This window comes from Erpetoichthys calabaricus, chromosome 5 (genome assembly GCF_900747795.2).
Source record: "Erpetoichthys calabaricus chromosome 5, fErpCal1.3, whole genome shotgun sequence".
Classification (NCBI taxonomy): domain Eukaryota; kingdom Metazoa; phylum Chordata; class Cladistia; order Polypteriformes; family Polypteridae; genus Erpetoichthys; species Erpetoichthys calabaricus.
Genome location: NC_041398.2, coordinates 218,368,474 through 218,388,249, shown reverse-complemented (window position 1 = coordinate 218,388,249; position 19,776 = coordinate 218,368,474). Strand labels below are relative to the sequence as shown.

Here is a 19,776-nt window from a genome sequence, read left to right as displayed (position 1 = left end):
AACACATCGTTTTTAATAACTTCTGCATTATGAGAACTAGGCAGAATTGAGTAGCTTTGTAAACTAATATATTACCTGTTCAGTGGTGTCAAAAAGTTACATTCCAAAAAAATAAAACTGTATAATTGACAGCAAAAAAAAGGCAGAAAACTTAATACTAACACCAAAAGAATCAAACTTAATAATGGAAAGGGTGAGGAGTCAGGACAAATCAGGCTAGGTACTTGTCCCTTCTAGTTAAGCCCTGTAACTCACAATGTTTAAATAAAAAACAAATACAGTAAATACATATTTATATGTATGTATGTTACTATATTGATTTTCTAATGTAAGTGTCCATTATTTATTTTTGATTACTATTTAAGCATTATTTTTCGTATTGAATTTTAATCGTTTATTTTTGCAAGTAACTACTTCTTTGACATCATGTAAAGCACTTTGAGCTACATCCTTTGTATGAAAAAGGTATAGAAACTCTGTTTGGAAAAATACTTTTAAGAATTGCTTAGACTGTGTAAGTGCATACATTCTTTACATCAGGAGACCAAGCTCTGTGCACATTTCATATTCTGCATCACTTATAAAGGTGCATTTCCAACATCTGGTATCAACTGAAGTGATTGTGAGTATTCTTAAATAAAATCAGCTAGACCAGGAAGTTTCTTAGTTTCAGAGAGCAAAGATAACCATCATCCACAAGAAGCTTTAAGTTAAGTTCTATAAGAACCAATTGTTTAATCGTACTGACCATGAAAGACATAAGAGAATTTCAAAGGCACTGTATGTATCACGACCTGCATTAAGTAATATGGCACCACCAGGAAACTGCAAAGATTAAAGAAAACCCTCCAAAATTATTAACTGAGCTAGGAGAAAGCTCATCTGAGAAGCCATCAAGAGGTAGAACAGCCTTGTTTCTTCTACCCAAAACTGATCTGGGGGTAGAGTGTCAATACACAAGCTGTTCTGCACAAAAAGTAACATTCAATACTCTATACATTTTGCAAGAAGGTGCAATCAAACTACCAACATGTGGGAAAATGTCTTAAGATCTCACAAGACCAACACAAAACATTTTGGTCTTAATTCCAAAAGGTGTTTGGCATCAAGCATGGAGAGGCAGTAACATGTAGTATGTTGTAGTGGTTATGACTCTGGACTTCAGACCCTAAGGATGAGATTTCAAATTCTGCTGCTGACACAGTATATGCACACAGGGTGACCCATAAGCAAATCAATTCATCTGCCTGTACCCAAATGAAAAAACAAGAAATGTAACCAATTGTACCACAGTAAGGCATCAGCCAAATAAGTAAATGTAAAATGTAAACATGCCATGGAACTGCTCCTCTTCATTGGGTATATTATCTCATTAATATCTTCCTATTATCAGATTATTATCACCAGATATCAAAACAGCACAGTGAACTCAACAAAGTAATGATTTAAAACATTCATTCAAAGCAAGGACTACATATTCCACATAAATGTTTTGCGTTACATAGAAAGGGCACTGCGCCCAGGCAATAACCCTCACAATCGGATGGAACTTAAATATAAATGGGAACAACATGGCAAAATCCAGGTGTGGTAAGTTGGAGGACACCCACACAAACAAACATAGCGATTGTCAAAATATTGGTTAATTGTGCATGTATACTGACACAATTTAGGCATTCAATGCTTTTTAAATTATATTTCCTAAATATAAACAATTTGTTTTAAAAGTTAGTTGCAGGCTCTTACTAAAGCTGAGGAAAATCTAACATACACGCCTGGCCAAAAAAAAAGGTCACACACTCTAATATTTCGTTGGACTGCCTTTAGCTTTGATTACGGCACGCATTCGCTGTGGCATTGTTTCGATAAGCTTCTGCAATGTCACAAGATTTAGTTCCATCCAGTGTTGCATTAATTTTTCACCAAGATCTTGCATTGATGATGGTAGAGTCTGACCGCTGCGCAAAGCCTTCTCCAGCACATCCCAAAGATTCTCAATGGGGTTAAGGTCTGGACTCTGTGGTGGCCAATCCATGTGTGAAAATGATGTCTCATGCTCCCTGAACCACTCTTTCACAATTTGAGCATGATGAATCCTGGCATTGTTATCTTGGAATATGCCCCTGCCTTCAGGGAAGAAAAAATCCATTGATGGAATAACCTTGTCATTCAGTATATTCAGGTAGTCAGCTGACCTCATTCTTGGAGCACATACTGTTGCTGAACCTAGACCTGACCAACTGCAGCAACCCCAGATCATAGCACTGCCCCCACAGGCTTGTACAGTAGGCACTAGGCATGATGGGTGCATCACTTCATCTGCCTCTCTTCTTATCCTGATGCGCCCATCACTCTGGAACAGGGTAAATCTGGACTCATCAGACCACATGACCTTCTTCCATTGATCCAGAGTCCAATCTTTATGCTCCCTAGCAAATTGAAGCCTTTTTTTCCCGGTTTGCCTCACTGATTAGTGGTTTTCTTACGGCTACACAGCTGTTCAGTCCCAATCCCTTGAGTTCCCTTCGCATTGTGCGTGTGGAAATGCTCTTACTTTCACTATTAAATATAGACCTGAGTTCTACTGTTGTTTTTCTTCGATTTGATTTCACCAAACGTTTAAATGATCGCCGATCACGATCATTCAGGATTTTTTTCTGCGCACATTTCTTCCTCGAAGACGATGGGTCCCCACTATCCTTCCAGTTTTTAATAATGCATTGGACAGTTCTTAATCCAATTTTAGTAGTTTCTGCAATCTCCTTAGATGTTTTCTCTGCTTGATGCATGCCAATGATTTGACCCTTCTGAAACAGACTAACATCTTTTCCACGACCACGAGATGTGTCTTTCGACATGGTTGTTTAAGAAATGAGAAGCAACTCATTGTACCAGTTGGGGTTAAATAACTTGTTGCCAGCTGAAAGATAATCGCCCATGCAGTAATTATCTAATAGGTGGCTCGTACCTATTTGCTTAGTTAAATCCAGGTGGCGACTTTTTTTTTGGCCAGGCAGTGTAGTTTTCCTTTAGTTGTTACATTAAAATGCTGTTTTTTGCATTAAAAATTGTATATTCTTCATTATCTTTAACAAGATACTTTAACATCCATCCATTTTATTTTTGAAACCAGCTTATCCATATAAAGAGCAAATATATTAACAGAAGAACATCACACAGACACCATTAATAACTATAATGGCCAATAGAGATACATTTTGGAATTACCTGGATCATTTAAACACTATGACATTCTGAAGTACTACACTGAGGGGAAAAAACATACACACAATGAGTGCCAACATTTAAACTACACAGGAGCAAACAAAGGCCAGCTTTGTTAAGTTGACTTCCAGGAGGTTTCAGTGCAGTGATGAATATCAGATAAACCTACTAACCTATTGCAATGTTTTTTTACTATATTTCAGACTATACCAACGCAAAGTCAAACATTTTTTCACAGATCATCTTATATAAGCTAATAGAAAATGAACAGCAGCTACAGTATTGAACCATAACTTAACTTTTTTTGGCCTAGTCTCTGGAAATACAAAAAAAGTAGTTGTAGTGTGAGCAATGATGGGGTTATGTCTTCCCAGACATCTCTGCAGAACATTTGTTTCTATATTTCTGCAATGTGGGCATTATAAAATTGGGGAACATGCTCAGGGTTTCATAGGGAATTTCATGTCCATCTTACTCACTTAACCATACCATCTATTTGAAGAGTTTTAAATCTGTGCAGAACTCCTCAGGTGACAAACCAGGGCAAAACTGTCTTTAGCTTTGATTACCATGCTATATATTACTATTTAGTACCAACATTCATGCCCTTAACAACCTTCAAAAGACTGTAGGTGCAAAACAATGTGCACATAGCATGAAATTGCCAAACTTGCTTAATCTAATTCAGGAAGCTTCAGACACAAGGCATATATAAACATTAGACATATTGCCAGTACACAATGGGAGCCACTCAAACACAAAGACACACTGAAACCTGAATGGGGCTAATTTATATACAAATACAAACGTATACAGTGGCTCAGTAGTTGGCACTGCTGCCTCACTGATCCAGCAGACAGGAACTGTAGACATTGTATCTGTGGAGTTTTCTTCCCAAATTCCAAACACATGACTGTTCGGTTAACTGCAGACCCTAAACTGGCTCTGTAGAAGTGTAGATGTGTTTTTATAATTGGCCCTCCTATGGACTGTTACACTATCCTTGGTTTGTTCCTGCCTTGCGCCATAATTTTATCTAAATAAGCTTTGGCAGTTAGAGAAATTAAAATATTGATTGGAAATATATTTTTTTGTATTAAAATACTGCAAGATGTTGTGTTTTCATTTTTAATTTCATAAAATGCATAAATGGTGTCACAGTTTATCTCTATTTTCACCTGTTTGACCCTTCTGGAACACATGCAAATCTCATGGGAAGGGGTTTTAGAATTTCCAGACTCTCAAAGCAAGTCTGTCCCCACTCCTCAGTGGCAAGATGGACGTTCATAACTCCAAAGCACGGTTCTGAAAATCCAGAAAATGGCTCAAGGATAAAGTGTCTCAAGAAGAACAGGCGTTGTGTTTTCTGCTTTTCCCTACAGAGAGGCATACAATGACGGACATTCCTAATGGTTCCTGAGTTTACTGTAGAACAAAAAACTCCACCTGAGAGGTCAGATATTGCAGTGATGCTATGTGAAGGTCTGACAGGATGTTTAAATCATAAATTTAGCAAAGGTCAACACGACTTGAAAAAGAAATAAGTAAGTAAGTTTAATTAATTAATTAATTACTAGTTTGTGTTTTGTTTTCTAATCAAAAATTAGCATTACCACACATACACACATTATTAAATTTGAGGAGCACACTCACATTTAAATTATTTAGAACCTGAAATACATTTTTCTCTGCATAGAAAACCAATTAATTGTCTTGCTTAGAAAGTCCAAGACCTGTATGGTGAAATCAGATTACTGTACATTTATACCCATGCTGGGCTAAAACCATACTGAAAACCATCAACCATGTGAAAAATAATGTTCTCCTTGTCCATATCAAAATGGTAAATTCTTTTTTTTTTTACATCTTTTTCTTTAACTTGTGCAGGTGCCTCAACAATGAAGAAATGCATACAATTATATATCTTTTGTATAGTATATATAATTTTTAGTAGGAATGATTTCAGTAATATTTTTCATTGTGAATGGCAAAACATAAGAAAAATAAGTAAAACTGTTCTCAGTCATAAAATGTTATTTAACATTATAACACTAATGACTTAATTAATAATGTTGCAAATGTAAATTCCATAGTCGCAAAACAAAGTACAAGTGATTGTGCCCCACTCAATACATTTCTGTCAAAGAAGGGCATTTCTTTATGAGTGCTGTTTCATATTCTTCAACTTAAGAAATTTCTATTAATTTAACAGGAATATCCCACACCTTGTAATAACAGAACCTCACAATCTATAATTTTGAGTTGAATATGTACACAGTGTGGCCCCTTTGGGTTTCTCCCATTTTTCTTCAAAAAGCCTAAACGGTTGTAGAGGGAGTAGGAACAATAGTAATAATAATATGACATATCTTAGACTCAACCAGTTGGCAAAATAGTGGCACAGGAATGCTAACCCATGATGACTCCACAGCTGTTAACAAAGAAGCTGGTGCTGGGTTTCTTTTCCAAATAGCCTGGTTCATCTAAACCAATAGAAACTCGATTAAACTGACAGCTGGTGAGTAGAGAAGCCACTCCATTAACCTAAATACTTTGTCATGTTATTCTTTCCTGGAACAACTCCAGAATTTTCCTAGCCTTGTGGCATGGACATTCTTCCGATTTAAAAAAAAAAAAAAGCCAAATCACAGATGGTTAGATTGCTGCCAAGAAGGGGTGTACCTGTAGCATTTCTGACAGCATCAATGAACCCATCATGTGCCATGAAAACACACTATCACCATAACACAACCAAAAGTATGCTGCGTTGTCAGTGCAAAGAATCAAAGTACAGTCTTGTGGTGTTTTGCCATATCCTGGTCTTTCCCATCTATGTAAATGTGCAGGGACCAGGACTTATATAGAGCACTAAGTCACCACAAGTTTTCTGTTCTAATATATCTTACTATTCCTCATATTTTGAGCTGCAGGCTGATAATAGATCATCGGTTGCTTGGCTGATGTAATGTCAAACTACACTGGTCCCATTAATCAACGGACTATTTTCTAGCTACAGGAATACCAATGACTTTTATCAGTGTTGGCCCATTCTCACCAAAGACAATGTCATACTTGAAAAATCAGGCAGAGTTGCTATTACACAAGAGGATGGCACATACTGGTACCTATTGCCATGTAGCATTTAAAGCAACTCAAAAATGTATTATTGTTCATTCTCTATGACACACAAGTCTTTCATACATACTATCTCTGACAACAAGGTCTGATCAGTATGATGCTGCTAAATCAATTCAGTTTACTGTTACATAGTGCCCTTCCCTGAGTATATGCTCAAAGTGACTACATAAATCCACAACCAAAATGCATCAACAGCAAACTGCTAAACTAAACATTTACATACATGAACAAGAAAACTACATTAAATACACATCAAAACAGAAGAGTTTCAATTTAATCAATACAAATAAACCATGACAATATAAAGTCCGTTAGCATTATAACCGAGATATAGCCAGTTGACGATGGGGGTAAAACAAAGACTAGACAAGACTTTTCCATATTACTGAATAAAATAAAACTCTGGGGGGTCCACAGAGAGTTATAACAGACAAAACAACAGCTCTGATCTGAGCCAACTAACCCCCCAACCCACTTCTGTCAGTGGCTGGGTAGTCAAATGTGGGAATGACAAGTGCATATATAATAAAATCACAAATCAGTTTGTATAGTGATGAAGCACAAAGGACACACATACACCATTATATATTACACTACAAATAAAAAAATCAACCTCTTGAACAACAATTGAAAATAAACAAAGGTGCAAGAATCATATAGATGATTATTTAAAAAGTTTATCCGTTTAATAAGTACAGTTATACAGAAGGAAATTAGATTACACAATCTCTACATAATTAAAAAAGACAAATAGAGAGTGCCTCTTGTGCATCTATGGAAAACTAAATTGTTACTTGAATTCTTCCAATCCTTTTTTCTTGTCTGATATTCTTGACATCATAATTAGCTTAACTATGTAAAGCACAAAGACTTGGAAATACGTAACATTCTTTCATTGTCTGTCAGGACATACTAAACTATTTTTCAGAAAATGTTTCTTTTCATACAATGAAAACACTCCAACTAGTCCATCAATAGCCGTTTAGTTGAAGGGAAGAGCTCTGTGCGCATGAGAGTTCACAATTAATGATGCTCATCTGGAAATCCAATGTATACAATATGAATAAGTAATGTGGATGTTTTGGACCTCACACATAGAAGAGAAGTTTGTCTGTCTGATGTCTCATATTTTAAATGCTATGAATAAATGGAATAAAGAAACAATGCCAAGCCTGCGGCTGAAGTCTCCATACCTGTTTAGACATTGGAGAACACCTGCTCCATCAGGCAGCACTCTATTGGCTGTCAGAAAAAGGAGCAAGCAGGACTGTGCTGGAAGGTCATCACATAGTCATGTAATTTGACATGCCCAGCAATTTTTAGTCATTTAGATTGAAATGGTCCCATGAGAGCAGTACCTGCAACCAGCAAGTCTGACATACCCTATGACTAGAAGTCACAGAATGTGACATTGGCTTACACATCTTAAAGATATGTGGGATCACTTAATCATTGACTCTTAATTGACCTGGGATGAAGAATTGGGGCCTTCAATAGACTGGGACATTTTGTCCAAGTGACCTTGAATGAAAATTGATTTAAAACATTTATTACAATGTATGTACAGTGTATGTATTTATGTGTGTGTGTATATACATATATAGAATATTATACCTATAGATACAGTATATAGATATATATTAGATACTAATTATACCTATATATATATATATATATATATATATATATATATATATATATATATATATATATATATACACACACACATGTTCATATGTCAACAAACATAAAAGAAAACGTTAACGGTTAGTGCAATGAAGTTTTAATTGTTAACTCTGCCACCTTCACTCCAAATAGGTTTACAGTTTCCATCAAAGAAAAGATTAATTTGCTCATGCAAACTTAAATATTTAATATTCTGCTATTTAAGCTCACATTTGCCACATGTCCAATCACAAAGATTTGCATAAATCAGAATAAGAAAAAGATAAAGTATCACAAAACACAGTGTTAATCCTGTAATACTGCACTTTTATAAAATGCTCCCTCATCAGAAAATGGCATGTTATTTACTTGTTTCCCTCATAGAAAGGAATTATAAACAGCAAACATCTTGTAAATGACACATGGGTAAAATGTAAAAGGTGCATTCAATTCTACAAATTAACTTCATTATGAAAAAAAATACATTTGGATTGTCCCATAATGGCACAATTTTATTTCCTTAAATCATCTAAATCCAGTACCAATTATAGAGTAATTTAAAGATTGTTCCTAGAGCCTTATTTAATTAAATTGATTCTTTTTCTCAATTTTCTACTCTTCCCTACATGACATTTAAGCTCATTAACAGAAAAGGTTCTTCTCTGGTTTAGCCTTTTGTTTTTAAAAATATACTTAAAACTGCACAAACCATAAAACACAGAATTTTGGAGAAATAACAGTCTGAGAATAATTCTGTTTCCATTTCGAACCAAACAAGTAAAACAAAATTATTTAATATTTAAAATCATCTCTATTGCATCCCCATTCAATTTTCAGTGTAAGGTACAATGGAAGACTATTTTTTGCTTCGCAAATATGATAAAATGTCAAGTGAAACTTTATTGATTTCCAGGTACAAAATGGAATTGGTATAAATCATCACATAGTATAGGTATGCATAAGGCCAGGTGTATCTTATCAATCATTTCAAAGTTTTCAAAGTTAAATTTAATAAAATTAAGAGCAGATACTATTCAAGCCACAAAGGTGCCACAGTTCAACTCTTGTCTTGTGCTCCAAAATCCAAATACTTCTGGAAATACTAGTAACATGTCCTAATCTTGTAAGTATTTTAGTAAAAGAAATCAGCTAAAATATAATACTGTATAGAACAATAATTTAAATACATAAGGAGGTTTCAGAATGGGTGGATGCATGGATAGTACCGATCATATTAGGTTTTGTGTGAAATAAGTATATTTTTATATACACAACAGCAGACAGGAACCCAAGATGATTTGAATGAATCTTCAATGAAAGTACACAACAACGCATGGAATAATCAAGCCGGGCGGCACGGTGGCGCAGTGGTAGCACTGCTGCCTCGCAGTTAGGAGACCCGGGTTTGCTTCCCGGGTCCTCCCTGTGTAAGTTTATATGTTCTCCCCGTGTCTGCGTCGGTTTCCTCTGGGTGCTCCGGTTTCCTCCCACAGTCCGAAGACATGCAGGTTAGGTGGATTCTAAATTGTCCCTGGTGTGTGCTTGGTGTCTGGGTGTGTTTGTGTGTATCCTGCGGTGGGTTGGCACCCTGCCCGGGATTGGTTCCTGCCTTGTGCCCTGTGGTGGCTGGGATTGGCTCCAGCAGACCCCCGTGACCCTGTGCTTCGGATTTAGCGGGTTGGAAAATGGATGGATGGATAATCAAGCCAGAGCACAGTATTATGGACTAAGGTGCAGCCCTTTATTACTTACTATAAGTGACCCAAATGTTGCACAAGAGGTACTTATAAACAGATAAACAACTCAAAAAATCTAATGGGACATGGTACAATGTCATATTTTTAACAAACTGATCAGGTAAGAGCCTCAGAAATATTTTTGTTATACTGCATTCTCTCTTTTGTTTTATTCAAACTCAACATATAATATTGCAAAGTAAGATTAAAAGTAAAAAGTAGTAAACATTACTACTTAAATAAAATAGCATGAGTACACATAATTATTTTTCAATATCTGGGTTTTTATCATAGTTTATAAAATTAATCACTGTATTCACTGCCCTAATTACACACTGTACAAAAACAGTATATGTTAAGTCATAATTTTACTGCAAATCCAACCTGATATATTGAATAGAAAGTGTATTCTCAGTTTCACTAATGTGTGTATCAAACATTCTCAGGCTGTTTGTATATTAATATTAAAAAAAAACAAAAAAAACACACAAATGCAGTAAATGCAAGATGGCTTTCAAACTTTCAGGTGATTCAGATTATATACTTTTATACTAGGTATACATGTCTATATTAAGCTTCCCACATGATAACAAATCATCAACAACTGAGTATAAGTTGGGTGGCAAGATGGTGTAGCAGTTAGCGCAGTACATCAAGTAACCTGGACTCAAAACTTTCACCTGGATAGTGTTTGTATAGAGTTTGCTCCTCCTCTCTGTATCTGTATGATTTTTCCTTCCACATCTCAAAGGCATGTGCTTTGGGAGCTGTGATTTTAATTTGTAACTCCAGCTTAGCCCAATGTAAGCATGTGTTAGTGGACCCTGCAGTTGACTAGAGAAGTATCCAGTGTTGGATCTCGTCTTGAAACCAAATATTGCCAAGTTAGGCTTCAGAACCCTGCAACACTAAATTGGATTATGCAGATTCGAGAATATTCTGTTGCAAGTTTCCAAACAATGGTAGTATGAAGTGATTTGATTTAAAAAACTTAATAATATCACATTCTTACTTTGTCTGTATAAGATGTCCCCCTCCATCCCAAAGGTATAGTTGGGTTAACTGTTAATTATCACAGTAATCTACAGTCAAGTGTTTTGGAGCCTTGAGCTATATCTAATCTCAACACAGGTAAGATACCTGAATTTATAATTTTTTGTCACAAGTTGTGATCATTGTAACCACTTAATAGTACTAGTTATGCAGCACAGTAAATAAGCCAATTGTCAAAAAAGAAATCAGTTTTGATTCCTCTGTCCCATTTCAACCTTTGATGGTCTGGTGTTTATTGGTTTCATTATAGGGTGCTGTTTAAAATACATCATTTGTCTTAATATTGTCTTACCTTGTGAAAAAAACATGTATTCCCATTAAAGCCCATGGGCCATTATGGACCAAAAATGTTCTGTGTGTCTAACTGTTCCAGCTCTTTGTCTTTTCAACACAAATACTATGGCTTTACATTTTGCGAGATATGTGAGGAATCCCTGGTGCTGGTCCCATACAGGCTTACTATATTTGATGAAGGGCCTGCTGCAACACCTACAGAGATGTTATGTTGTGGAAGGTGTGTATTGGTAATCTATATTTCAGGTAAATCACACTCAAAGTGTCCAATGACTGTAGAAAACTTTGGATAGGATCGTATCAAGCAAAAAAGTAATTTCACAGCATTAAAGCCCTGACCACTGTTACAATAAAGCATTTTAAAGTATATACCACTAATCGTAAATGTAAAATCTGAGTCAGCTATACTCTCACTGACTTTTGCATATTAAACCAATGGAAATAGACAAGCAAGAATATTTGGAAGGAAAATAAATACAACTTCTTGTGCAAGAAACCCACTTCCTCTTATTGATAGCTAGAATTCAAGGCATTTTTATATTCTGATATTCAGTATCCAATTACTAAAACTTAACCAATAAGTTGTGATAAAGATGTTGCAATAAGAAATTCTAGCACTTAAGTGAAAATTAATACAATTTAGGATGAAGTTAAACATATTCTATAACTCTTAATTACGTATGTTTTAATTCCAAATATATTTGCTAAACAATGTAAAGTCTTTGATGTATTTTATAAAAGGATTTGTGTTTTTTTACCACTGACTGTAATTATGTTTCTTCTCCAAAATTGCATACTTGCCATTTCCTTGCTCAAACATAATTTAAAAAGCCAGGATACAACGGTACCAGTACAACTTTGTGATAGTCAAGTGGGTTACACATTCAGTCAGCACAAGTTCAGTGTATAATGAGAAGCAGCAGATACAGACTAAAGCTTTTACATAAGCCATACAAAAGGAACCACAGCTCAAACAAAGAATCTCAAAAATACCAAAATAATAACATTGGTGCACTGTACTAAGATACATTTTTCATTGAACTCTTACCTGCTAGTCTGGAATTCACATAAGGAGGAGAGATGTTATCATGTGAGCCAAGGTCCCGGTTAGCCATGTGGTTATACTGAGAACCATCTGCATAGTTCTAGAAATTGAAAATACAGAAAGGAAGAAAAAATAACATGCTAATCTAAAACAGATGAAAGGCAATAATAGCAACATCTTCACAAATATCATCAGGAAAAGAATGAATTCAGTCAAACACATTTGTGTAGCGTTACACTGCACTGAAAATGAGGAACATTTCCACATTGTATTTGATACTCTTGAAGCTTTATCCATTCATTTTAAACTACCTGCTTCTTCTCTTTCATAGTTGTGGGGGAAGGACAAGAGGATTAACAACACTTGTCCAGTTCGCTCTCATATTTCCTAACAGCTGTAAAAAGTATTTACAATAATGAATGTGGTAAAATGTGCTGGTGAGTCTAATGTGAATAATCATTAGCAAACTCTCCAACAGTACCATCACGACTTTATTTTGACCAGCGGTATAAGTACCTCATATATGTCTGCCATTCTGGAGGTACATTTGACGATAAATGAGAAATGTGGTCACACTGTAGTTGCTCCATTTCGTAAGTTAAATGTAGCATTTAAATCACACCTCTAACTATACAGCTGTGAAGGCAAAAAAGAAGCCCTGTATATTTTGTTGTTCCTGGCTACACAACAACATACAGCAAACCAATATTTTTCCATTTTTTAACAAATATTTTGGGATTTTGGTGGCACTGTGACACATTGGTTAAAACTGATCCCTCACAGCTCCAACATACCACTCTTGATTCCAGGTCTGCGCCACTGTATATGTAACGTCTGCATATTCTCTATGCAAGCTTTAATCTGGAATTCTCATTTTCTCAGACATCCATGGTCTCTAAACTTACCTAATATGTGGGGGGCATGCTGCCGCACAGATTCAAAAATTTGGGTTTGAATACTATGTTCAGTCATTATTTGTGTGGAGTCTACACAAGTTTTTCTCTAGATACTCTAGTTTTCCTCTCACATACCAAAGACATATATATTAGGTGAACTGGCAATTATACATTGATTCTATATTAGTGCGTGCACAGGTGTGTGGGTGGTCAGTACAGTGTACGGATACTCCTTAAGTTAGTTCCTGTCTGTTGCCCAAAGCTGATGAAATAAGCTGTAGCCCCTCATGAGTCTGAACTTTACAACATAAGATTTTTAAGTGACAAGTGTTTGTGTGAATTTGTGCCCTGCAATGGGCTGCCTCACTATTCTGTTTTGCATCTGATGCTATCAGGACTAGTACCACCAACCACGACACTGTTTTGAAACAAGTGGGTTAACACTAGAAGTGCCATGGTCAACGCTAATTAGCGCTGTTTTTAAATCTTAAATTATTTCAACAGTGTGGACTTCAAATGTCCATGTTGTTGCAACTCTGAAACTCTATTCCGAAAAAATTATTTAATGATATTTTTCTTTGCTTTTCTACTTAAAAAATGCCCTCTATACTGCCAATATCATTGCAATTATACATTGATATGTAGGTGTGAAGTGCTGTTTCTCTCCTGCAGCTTGTACTTGACTGCATTTGCAGGCCCTTTTTACCGCAACAGATCCTCTCCTGAAACTCTTATCAACATTATTGAACATTATTTCCCAAATGTGAAATGTCGTTGGTCTCCAGCAGAAAACTATAAGCTAATCAACAAGAAAACGTCACATTTCCTATCACTCAAACTGTTTTTACTATGTGTGTGCTGTAGAAAAAAAGCAAATCAGAAAACTGTGGATGTTCCAGTTAGTTCACTTAGGTAATCTATCTATCTATCTAAAACACAACTATAAATTCAATTAACATCGCAATGCTTTTTATGCACAGTTGAAAACAAACTACACAGCCAGTATGAATTCTAGTTGAAGAACGGCGAACATGCGACATATGGGACATAGTGGACAGAGCAATCAAGCTGCTAATGAAGACATTTTTCAGTTATGATAGACTGACAATGAATGTAAATGCAAGAATAAACTGATGTCTTTCTTTGTGAAAATGGAAGGACAAATGCAATGTGTTGTTTGGCTGTAAATGAGGCACCTTTTAGGATAATTTGAGTTCAGCTATCTTTAAATGTCAGCACATACTCTGAAATACATATACGCACAATCGACTTACTGAGTCACATACATGTGACTGATGGCTGATGCACACACATGCAAAGACAGTCTAAAGTTTATTCTTGTATTTGGATACCTATACATCATCAAGTGTGTCATTTCTGTGAAAACATTGCAAGTGAGCTGCATTAACTTGTAGATCGCTTCTGTCCACAATGTACCATCTTGCATGTTCTCCTTTCCCCCACTTTGTTAGTGTTGGTGTCGGTTTAGAACTGACAATATGTGTGGTGGTTATAGTGTTAACAAAATATCTGGCCTTTGGAAATCCTTCTAGAATGAACTCTCTGATTATTGGCCTATTTGTGATTTGCAAAATCAGATGTAAAGCCACATGATGCAAATGAAAAAATAAGAATGAATGGATGGATCCCCTTGTACCCTAAATGGATGTTAAAATATGAGGAAAACAGTGTTGTGAACATATCCGTTAACAATGTAAGCTCATAATAAGACATAAGCACATATAGAGACAAAAACATAAAGGCATGTAAAAAGCTTAATAGCATATCTGTGGATTTAGGATGTTTCACAAGGCAGATGTGTCATCCTACCAGACTTGAAAAAGAACCAAAATACACAGAGATGCAGAGAGAGAGAGAGAAAGAGAAAGAGAAAAAAAGAGTATAAAAGTCAGAAAAACAGAACAGAAGACAGAAACAGAAAGATTCCATGTGCTATTTTCTCTTTTACCATAAACCAGTATTCTAAACACAATTCACAAGATTATTCACAAGACACACATTTTATCTATATTCTTTAAACAAGAATAATATCTAAATAAGTAATAAGCTACATCATAAACACAGATAAATTTAAATTTAGATCTTGAGCACAGGTTTTACAAAGTGTCAAAAACAAAGGCTTCTGGGCAAGAGGTATGATTTAAATTAAATGATTATAAGTTTATTATGAAAAATGTTTTGTAGAGTGCATGACATAAAAAGTGTATTACACAAAATTATCTGTTTAAGTCTTTCATATAATGTGAGTGGAATCACTGACAAATGATTAACTACATTTATTTTGAGTTAGAAGCACTTTAACTGTTCATCTAAAAACATAACTAACTATTTTGAAACTAACCTACAATTAAAAAGAACATTCTTCTATAAATATATATGGATAAGGCTACAGTACATTAATAGCAAAAACAACAGCAAATCTTGCATAAAAACAAAAAAAACATAAAATAAGGAAACATCTTGTAACAAATGCTTTTTCTGTGAAACTTCTAAAATATAAAAAAAATCTCTTGAAGACATTTCTGGCCAAAAAATAAACACATTTGCAATTAAAAAATCCTAAATAATTCATTTATAACAAATAACAATTTAACAAAATACAAATGTTAACTCATGTTGTTTGGAGTTAGTATAAGAAACACACTCACACATGTGCTGTACATAAGGTGATGTCAATTTAGGGTGACGTGTTATATACTGAGAGAGAAAAACAGTGCTTGTAATTGCAGTATGGGGTGTTTCTTTAAAATAAAATACTTTATTTTGAACCCAGGACTTTGTGTTTGGGGCATCCCTGTTGATCACAACACATGTGTTATACTATATATATATATATATATATATATATATATATATATATATATATATATATATATATATATATATACACATATATGTGTGTGTGTGTGTGATAATGGTAAATTGCATACTAAGTGTCAATACAGCTTATACTGCTTATTTGTTCTTCTCAAAGCTCTTTTTCTAAGTTTATTTTAATGTAACTCTGAAAGCAAGCAAAAATAATTATTATGCTAGCAAAATCATTATGCAAAATGAACCTGAAATATTTCTTTTCACACTTTGTTGCATACTAAAATATGTAGTGATTTCAGATTTGCTAATTTCCCTAGAAATACAACGATGTAACCCTCTATTAATTACACCTTTGCCTTCAATTCACTTTTCCTGGTGAGGGTCATAATGGCAACATGTTAAACTTGACTGCCCTGGCCACCATACCTCTATCGACTTTGAGTTTCTGTTAAATTCTCAGATGCTTCCAACCCCCTTCACTCAATATTAACAAATTAGTAGCAGAGTTTTTTGGGTTTTTTTAAATCATACAAATCATTTCTATAAAAGTGTTTTTTATTATACTGTACTTTAGATAAAGACGTAAGCAGAAGAGTAAAGTTTTTTCAGATTAATTTATTTAAGTTACTTTTCAATTATAAGACATTATTAATTAAAAGATTATGTCCTAACTTCATATTATAACATATCAAGATGAAACATGAAACATACTTCATGATTTTTCAAACCATCAAAAGCCTGATTACCAGCCATTATCTGAATTGTAGAAACTGATGTCTGAATATTTTTAGATTTAAAAAAAAAAAAAAAGTGAGATTTTATACGCAAAAATCCATGTCTAACCAGTAATCGATGAAAGTCAATTTAGTAATGTACAATTAAAACTATTTAACAGCTACAGCAGCTTTATTTCAAGTTATTTAATGATCTTTGTCTATTGTTATATATGGTATAAACATTTTATTAACTCTGGTTCCATTTACACAGTACATGTCTGCACACACACAAAGAAATTTAATTCAGCTTCTATGAAAGCCGTAGGATTTAAACTTCCATAATCAGTTTACAGGACAGAGGAACACAAGCTGGAGTGCTTAAACACATTCCCTATTAGGTATCTCATATTTGTTTTCAACACTGTCCTTCTTATTGTTTTTCACTGGTGAGAAATTATGACCCTCAACCAAGCTAGCAGAAACATATTTCTAGATAGGTAACACTGTTGTTCTTTCAACCTGGAGGAGCCTCAAAACAGGCATGAATTGTAAACAGTAATTCTTAAAAGGCAAGTTAAACATTTTGCAATTTTAACTTGTAATCATTCACCACTGTACATAACAATCAAGAAACACATGCAACTGTCTCTTGTTAAGAGTGTATGTGATGAGGGCACTAGCCCACTACAGATAACACTTGAATGTTACCTGTGTATGGTGGATCTGCTCCTGTTCAGTTTCATGTGAGGAATAGGTTATAATGTCCGAATGACCTGAGGATTCTTAAAAAATATAATTAAGCATGTGAATGCATCAGTTTTCGTTGGTACATACTTAATGTTGAGCACATTACATGCTACTTCTCTACATAAACAGCAGCATACATTTCATTAATTTTCCGTTAAAATACCAGCATAAAATTCTTAACAGATTTTAGAGCTGGCGTATACAAATAGACACTTAAACACTAGAAAGGGGTACAATCAACATGAAAAAGGGATCTTGAGTATGTTTATATACAGTTTAACATATGAAGCACAAATAACAGCACATACAAGCGAGATATACCAGTTTTGGTTAAAAAAAAAAAAAAAAAAAGTTAAATATGCTTGTGCACAATTTATATTATCATGTATTGAATAGTAAACTGGCACATCAAAAGCAGAACAAAATGAACAGCTGATTATATATGGTTGTTGGAGTTAGACGGGCTGGTCTGAGTGTTTCAGATATCACTGATCTACTGGGATTTACACACACAACCATCTATAGGTTTACAGAGAATGGTCCGAAAAAGGGAAAATACCCAGTGGGCGGCAATTTTCTGGGAAAAACTAGCTTATTGATGCCAGAGGTCAGTGGAGATTGGCCAGACTGGTTCAAGCTGATAGAAAGGCAACAGTGACTCAAATAACCACTTGTTACAACTGAGGTATGCAGAAGAGCATCTCTGAACACACAACATGTTGAACCTTGAAGCAGATGAGTGACAGTCGCAGGAGACCATGCCAGTTGCCACTCCTGTCAGCTGAAAACAGGAAACTGAGGTCTACAGTTTGCACAAGGTCACCAAAATTGGACAATAAAAGATTGGAAAAATGGTGCCTTGTCTGATGAGTCTCGATTTCTGCTGCAACATTTGGATGGTAGGGTCAGAATTTGGTGTCAACAATATGAAAGCATGGATCCATCCTGCCTTGTATCAATGGTTCAGGCTGGTGTTGGTGATGTAATGGTGTGGGGGATATTTTCTTGGCAAACTTTGGGCCCCTTAGGACCAACTGAGCATCATTTAAATGCCACAGCCTACCCGAGTATTGTTGCTGACAATGTCCATCCTTTTATGACTACAGTGAACCCATTCCAACAGGATAACGTACCATGTCACAAAGCTCAAATCATCTGAAACTGGTTTCTTGAATATGATGAGTTCATTATAGTCAAATGGCCTCCACAGTCACCAGATCTCAATCCAACAGAGCACCTTTGGGATGAGGTGACACAGAAGATTAGCATCATGGATGTGCAGCCAATAAATCTGAAGCAACTGTATGGTATCACGTCAATATGGACCAAAATAACTGAGGAATATTTCCAGCGCCTTGATGAATATATGCCACCAAGAACTACAGCAGTTCTGAAGGCAAAAGGGGGTCCAACCTGGTACTACTGGTGTATTGTATTGTATTGTATTGACCCCCTTCTTTTTGACACCCACTGCACGCCCAGCCTTCTTGGAAAGGGGTCTCTCTTTGAACTGCCTTTCCCAAGGTTTCTTCCATTTTCTCCCTACAAGGTTTTTTTTTGGGAGTTTTTCCTTGTCTTCTTATAGAGTCAAGGCTGGGGGGCTGTCAAGAGGCAGGGCCTGTTAAAGCCCATTGCTGCACTTCTTGTGTGATTTTGGGCTATACAAAAATATATTGTATTGTATTGTACTGTATTGTATTGTACTAGCGAGGTGTACCTACGGTAATAAAGTGGTCGGTGAGTGCATATGTGTATGTGTATATATGTTTTTTATACATATATAAAATTCTGAAGATATTACCACTCAAAAAACCTACTCAGAATTGCAATAATGCAACTACTGTATGTGTACACTATACATACTTTTATTCATATACAGTATATGGACTGTTTATATAAAAAGTACTAGAAAGTCTTATAACTTAGTAACGAAATCTACCCAGAGAAAAGGACTGTAAAATGAACAAATAATTTAGATTCAAACAAAATTACCTCAGACTCCTAATAACTATCAAGTTTATCGGCTCAATGATTAAAATAAAACCAAAAACTTCTACCAAGTCAAATTTATTGCCTAACAAAGTGAGACCAAATCTTTTTTGAGCCATTCAAGAATCTGAAGCTATTATCATCTTAACATGTGAAAATTATTTTTCACCACTCTTTTGGAAGCTGTGAAGTTGAAAAATGTATAATGGAACAATGTAATAAAGACATTTCATTTGTGTGTTATGTTCACCAGTTGCAGGTGACCTGCCACAAGGTTTTGATAGTCTATTCATCTCATTATCTCAGACTGATTTTACTAGTGAGGCATCTAAGAGAAGTATTTTTTTATTTTTAAACCAAAGCAGATTGAACTACCACTACTGCAATATTATTAGCATTCAGAAAAAAGTGTATACTAATTAGTCACATACCCGATG

General features: G+C 35.1%; 1 protein-coding gene across 10 annotated transcripts in view; it reads right to left on the bottom strand.

The window, feature by feature from the left end:
- Positions 1 to 19,776, bottom strand: part of LOC114652251 (transcription factor 4-like) — a 319,999-nt gene that overhangs the window by 201,483 nt on the left and 98,740 nt on the right. For all 10 annotated transcript variants that reach the window (XM_028802538.2, XM_028802536.2, XM_028802539.2 and 7 more), the window contains one exon: positions 12,160 to 12,256. In XM_028802538.2, coding sequence (XP_028658371.1) covers positions 12,160 to 12,256 — 97 coding nt within the window. The remainder of the gene's footprint in view (positions 1 to 12,159; positions 12,257 to 19,776) is intronic.